We start from the raw sequence: 6,000 nt of genomic DNA on the forward strand, positions 1-6,000 counted from the left end.
TTTAATTGGATCCTAGATATTTCATATTTTCAAGTGCATTCTTATGAACTCCAATTCACTTTAATATGTTTTAAACTATTTTGCTATATTTATTATGCAAATACTTTACAGGAGGAAAATTACATGCTTTCTGATAGATTGTTTAAATGATAAGATTAAAATGTTTAAATAGAAGAGTTTTCATTCCACATTGTTAAATAAATAAAACATATGAAAGCGGGGCTGGGAAGGTGGCTCAGTGGTAGAGCGCTTGCCTTGCATGCATGAGGCCCTGAGTTCCATTCCTCAGCACCACATAAGCAAAAAGAAAAAAAACCCAGAAGTGGCGCTGTGGCTCAAGAGGTAGAGCCCTAGCCTTGAGCTGAAGAGCTGAGGGACAGCGCCCAGGCCCAGAGTTCAGGCCCCACGACAGGACCCAAAAAAAAAAAAAAGAAAAACATATGAAAGCAATAAGGGTGAAAACATGCATATTCATTTTTTGTGGCTGAGTAAAAAGTGATTACTTAACTTATATTTTATGGAAAATGTACTTACAGATCTAAGCCTTTTTATTGTATCTTCTAATACTGTTATATTATTTTGCTGGCAAATGATTTCAATCTGAAAAATGAGAATTAGTTTTTGTTATTTAAATACGCTTCAGTTTAATTGGAAAAAGCATCAAAAAAGAAAGAAACCATTTGACAATAAAAACATGAAGGCTTATAGTATCTAAATTCTATACCATCAAATACAATTACTGTCAATACAAAGTAATAACTCAAAAGAGCCAGCCACCCATGAGTGGCACACGTCTGTAATCCTAGCGGGAGGCTGAGGTCTGAGGAGATCTGAGATCAAGGTTCGAAGCCAGTTCAGGTAGGAAAGTCTGTGAGATTCTTATCTCTGATTAACCAGCAGAAAGCTAAAAGTGTTAGTGTGACTCAAATGATAGGAGTGCCAGCCTTGAGTAAAAAAGCTAAGGAGCAGAGGACAGGTCCTGAGTTCAAGCTCCAGTACTGGTAAAACAAACAAACCAAACAAAACATGAAGGCTGTATAATAAAGAAAAGGTAATCTGCTTTATGCTTTGAGGATAAAAGAACTTAGGATAAAATATGGCAGTTTCTTTATCCAGTATTGTACATAAAATCTCTACAAAATCGTTTCTCATACATTGGACCAAATGTTAATGCTAATTATATTTCTAAAGATGCCAATAAAGAAGCTATTAAAAAATGACTTGAATAGAAGTTTTCCCAAATTGCTCATTTGGAAGAACATGCTTTCTACTCAATAGTATTGTAACAACTTAATTCTATTCCACCCACAACATACTTTTTGTATCACTATTATGAATAACCCAGTACCATAGTTACCCATAGTTATATGTAATATATTTATCTTATGTTTCATTTTATATTCCTAAAGAACAAGGCAAGAAGGCTTTATGCCAAAAAGTTTTTGTTAAAAGTATTTTTAAATTCAATGAATATATTTTTAAATTCATTAATTTTTCTCTCATTATTTTAAACTAAGATTTACTATGGTCTTGCCAATAATGTTTTAAAATTGAACTTTCTAGGATTATCACTTTATTTTATTTACTTATTTTTGCTGCTATACTAAGGATCAAACCCACAACCTTACCCATGCTAGGCAAGCAATAGACCACTAAGCTAGACCCACAAATTTACTTTTTCTTTATTGTTTATTCCAAAGTTCTCTTCTAAGATTTCTCTGGCAGTCACAGTTAAGTTCTTAAAAATAGTAAGGAGTTTTATTGTTTGGAACATAACTTACAGTTTAAGTAAACTGTGTATAGCTTTGAATTATTCATATTCAATGTTAATTTACACTACTATGAAGACACTTTTTAAAAAGACATGGGTTGAGGAACCCAAAGGTATAGCTTTTCTAAACATTTAAAATATTATTTATGGAAATGACCTCTAGGAAGTAGAACCATGAATTTTTTGTTGTTACTGTTGGTAGTGTTTGTTTTGCTTTGGGTTTTTTTCCTTTCTTGTTGGCAGGGATATGAGAGGGAACCTGGGGAGGCGAGTGAAGGAAGGAGTGACATTGTCCGAAAAAACAAATGAACTTATTACCTGACTTATGAAAGGACCCCTCTCGCCAGGCACCCGTGGTGCACACCTGTAATCCTAGCTACTCAGAAGGCTGAGATCTGAGGATTTCAGTTCAAAGTCAGCCCGGGCAGGAAAGTCCATGAGACTCTTATATAACCACCAGAAAACCAGAAGTGGTACTGTGGCTCAAGTGGTAGAATGGTCGCCTTGAGCTGAAGAGCTCAGGGACAGCACCTAGGCCGAGAGTTCAAGCCCCATGACCAAAAAAAAAAAAAAAAAGGACCCCTCTGTATAACAGCTTAATAATTATATTTTTTAAAGACATGGGTCTAGTACAGATACTGTGCAAAGATTTCCATATCTAGCATGATAGTTTTGTGTTTTTGTCTTTTTTTTGTAGTCATGGGGCTTGAACTCTGGACCTGGGTGCTGTCCCTCAGCTTTTCAGCTCAAGGCAAGCACTCTACTATTTGAGCCATAGAACCACTTCTGGTTTTCTGGTGGTTAATTGGAGATAAGAGTCTCATGGACTTTCCTGCCTTGGCTGGCTTTGAACTGAGATCCTTAGCTCTCAGCCTCATGAGTAGCTAGGTACCACCAGCGCCTGGATGTAGCATGATACTTTCTAAATTTATAGAGCCAGGAGCCAGTGGTTCACACTTGTAATCCTAGCTACTCAGGAGACTGAGCTCTGAGGATCATGGTTTGAACCCAGTCTGGGCAGGAAAGCCCTTGAGACTATTATCTTCAGTTAACTAGCAAAAAAAAGCCAGAAGTGGAGTTATGACTTAAGTGGTAGAGTGAAGAGAAAGAGAGAAGAGAAAGAGAAACAGAGAGGAAGGGAGGAAAGGAGGGAGGGAGGGAGGGAGGGAGGGAGAGAGACAGGAGAGGTGAAAAGCACATTACATGTACACATTTCCTAGATACAGATGAAAAATAGTAGTATATAAACAGAAGATAATGTATAGACAGAGCAGATGTGATTGTGGTAAGATGTTATTTTCTGCACTATACTATGTGGAGTAAAATCTATCATCATTATGTGTGGCCCTGAGAATTGAACTAAAAGAATAGGGCAAGCTAAGCAAGCACTCTTACAAACTCAAAGTGGTAGAGCACTAGCCTGCACAAAAGGGCTCAGGGACAGCACCTAGGCCCTGAGTTCAAGTCCCACGACTAATTAAAAAAAAACTTTAAATTTTAGTAAAAAGAAATTAAGAAAACTTTAAAGTATGAAATTTTAGTAAAAAGAAACAAGAAAACTTTAAAGTATGAAATACAGCCAGGTACAGTGGTTCATGCTTGTAACCCTAGCTACTCAGGAAGTAGAAATCAGGAGGATCATAGTTAGAGGCCAGCTGGGCAAAAAGAAAGACTCAAGCTCAACCATTAAGACAAACAAAACGTTATGTGCCTGTGAAACGAACTATATGCTCTCAAATATAGGAGAATCAAGGTCTGAGACCAGCCTCAAACAAAAATGAGACCTTTCCTGAAAAATAACTAAAGCAAAAATGGGCTGGACATATGGCTTTCAGTGGCAGAGACCTATCACAAAAAGTATGAAATTATGTGCATGAAAATAATAAAAGATGGAAATAAACCAGTTTGTAAATATCTAAAGAGAGAATTGGGGAGAGGGCTAACATTCTATTTACAGAACACTGCTGTTGCTTTAAAAAATCTTTAGTATATTTAGAAAACTTCCCAGAAAAAAAAATCTTTAAAGAAATAAAATGTGAGGCTGGGAGCCAGTGGCTCACACCGGTAATCCTAGCTACTCAGGAGGCTGAGATCTGAGGATCACAGTTCAAAACCAGCTTAGGCAGGAAAGTCCCTTGAGACTCTTATCTCCAATAAATCACTCAAAAACCAGAAGTGGTGCTGCAGCTCAAGTGGTAGAGCACTAGCCTTAAGCTGAAGACCTCAGGGAAAGTACCCATGCCCAGAGTTCAAACCCCATGACCACCAAAAAAAAAAAAAAAAGAAAAGAAATAAAATGTGATAAATATAATTCAACCCTTAGTATAGATTTGAGTTATGTCAAACCTAAACAACTTTCAAAGGGCAACAAAATTACAGATATAAAACTTTTTTTTTTTAGTGATAAGTTTAGTACCTTTGCTTCTTCAAGTTCCTTGTTGGCGGAATCCACCACAAAAAATTTCTCTTTTTCTAGTTGCTCTGCTAGTTGGTCGATTTTAATTAACTCATTACAAAGATGCTCATTGTGGTTGGTTAAATCGTCTACTTGACTGCTTACCACCGCCTTACTATCCAAGAGTTTCCTAACATATTCTTCCAAGTCATGATTTGTCTGTTTGAGATCTTCAATCTGTTATCATTGAAAAGAAAATAATCACTTTAAAATATTTCCTTAGCTTCCTTTTGAGGAGAACTACTAGGTGGCTGGTGTCAGAAAGGGAGATTTGCTTCTCTGGAAAGGCGACCTAACTACATAATTTTTTGTACCTTCTGAATTCTGTACCAAGAATACATTATGTATCTGAAAAAAATTAATGAATATTTAAAAGAATTTATTTATTGTGGCATTAGGTATTGATTCAAGAGCATGGTAGTCAAGCATTCTAAGACTGAGTCACATCCCCAACCTTCAAATTTTAGAAAATGTATAGACAATTTCCAATTTATTAAAATGAAATAAATAAAAATAAAAGAGCTGGGCGCAAGTGGCGCATGCCTATAATTCTACCTACTCAGGAAGCTGAGATATGAAGAATGCAGTTCAAAACCAACCCAGCTAGAAAGTCCATGTGACTCTTATCTCTGATTAAACACCAAAAAGCAAGAAATGGAGCTATAGTTCAACTAGTAGAGCACGAGTAAAAAATATCAGGGACAGCACTCAGGCCCCAAGTTCAAGCCCCAGGACAAGCGTATGCACACGAGTGCGGGCACGTGTGTGTGCGCGCACACATATACACACACACACACACACACACACACACACACGCATGCACTCACCATAAAGTCAACTGTGGTGGCACATACCTGTATGTGCCTACCTGTATGAGAGGCAGAAACAATAGGACCATAAGTTCAAGGCCAGTCCAGGCAAAGTTAGATTTTATCTAAGCAAAAGGGCTGAGGTTGTGGCTCAAGTGGTAGAGCCTTTGGCAAGCAAGAGGCCCTGATTTCAATCCCCAGTATCAGGGGAAAGTACTATTATTTTTTAACCAAACTACTCAATAGCCAAATAATATCTCCTATAAAGAAACCACAGCTCTGTGCTGGAAATATGGCTTAGTGGCAGAGTGCTTGCCTACCATGCATGAAGCCCTGAGTTTGATTCCTCAGTAACACATAAGCAGAAAAATCCAGAAATGGTGCTGTGGTTCAAGTGGTAGAGTACTAGCCTCGAGCAAAAGAAGCTCAGGGACATGCCCAGGCCATGAGTTCAAGCCTCCTGAGTGACAAATAAAGAAAAAAAGAAACCACAGTTCTGTAATTAAATGACATTAAAGTTCTTTAGAATTAAATTTTCTTTGAGGGTTTTTGTTTGGGGGGAGGAAGTTACGCTGGTACTGGGGCTTGAATTCAGGGCCTCAAACTGCACTTGCCTTTTTTGCTCAAGATCAGTGCTCTACCACTTGAGACACTTCCTAGAATGAAGTTTGTAGTTACTGTTATCAAAGTACATTAACTCTTTAGAAAAGACCTTTCGAACATAGTAACTTACTTGACTAAGCTAAATATCAACTGAATCAAGTATCTGCTGACTAATGTGGAAGATCACAGCTTTCCTTCCCAACCCACTACCAAACCATCAACAGATGAAGAAAGGGGCCTGTTCTATCACGGAGGTATACAAATGCCTTTAAAGGAAACAAAACAAAACAAAACAAATTAGACCCAATGAACAACAATCATGTCAAGAATAATATTAAATTCTAAAAATTCACAGTTAGGTA

The 6,000-nt window shown here is 37.4% G+C and overlaps 1 protein-coding gene across 1 annotated transcript in view; it reads right to left on the minus strand.

Annotated features, from left to right (window-relative positions):
• Tsga10 (testis specific, 10) overlaps window positions 1–6,000 on the minus strand; it is a 108,084-nt gene that overhangs the window by 79,938 nt on the left and 22,146 nt on the right. The window contains exons 2-3 of the mRNA XM_013019733.1: window positions 4,188–4,403; window positions 535–600 (exon numbers count right to left, since the gene is read on the minus strand). Coding sequence (XP_012875187.1) covers window positions 535–600; window positions 4,188–4,403 — 282 coding nt within the window. The remainder of the gene's footprint in view (window positions 1–534; window positions 601–4,187; window positions 4,404–6,000) is intronic.

The sequence above is a fragment of the Dipodomys ordii genome, unplaced genomic scaffold (genome assembly GCF_000151885.1).
Source record: "Dipodomys ordii isolate 6190 unplaced genomic scaffold, Dord_2.0 Scaffold47, whole genome shotgun sequence".
In the NCBI taxonomy this organism is placed as follows: domain Eukaryota; kingdom Metazoa; phylum Chordata; class Mammalia; order Rodentia; family Heteromyidae; genus Dipodomys; species Dipodomys ordii.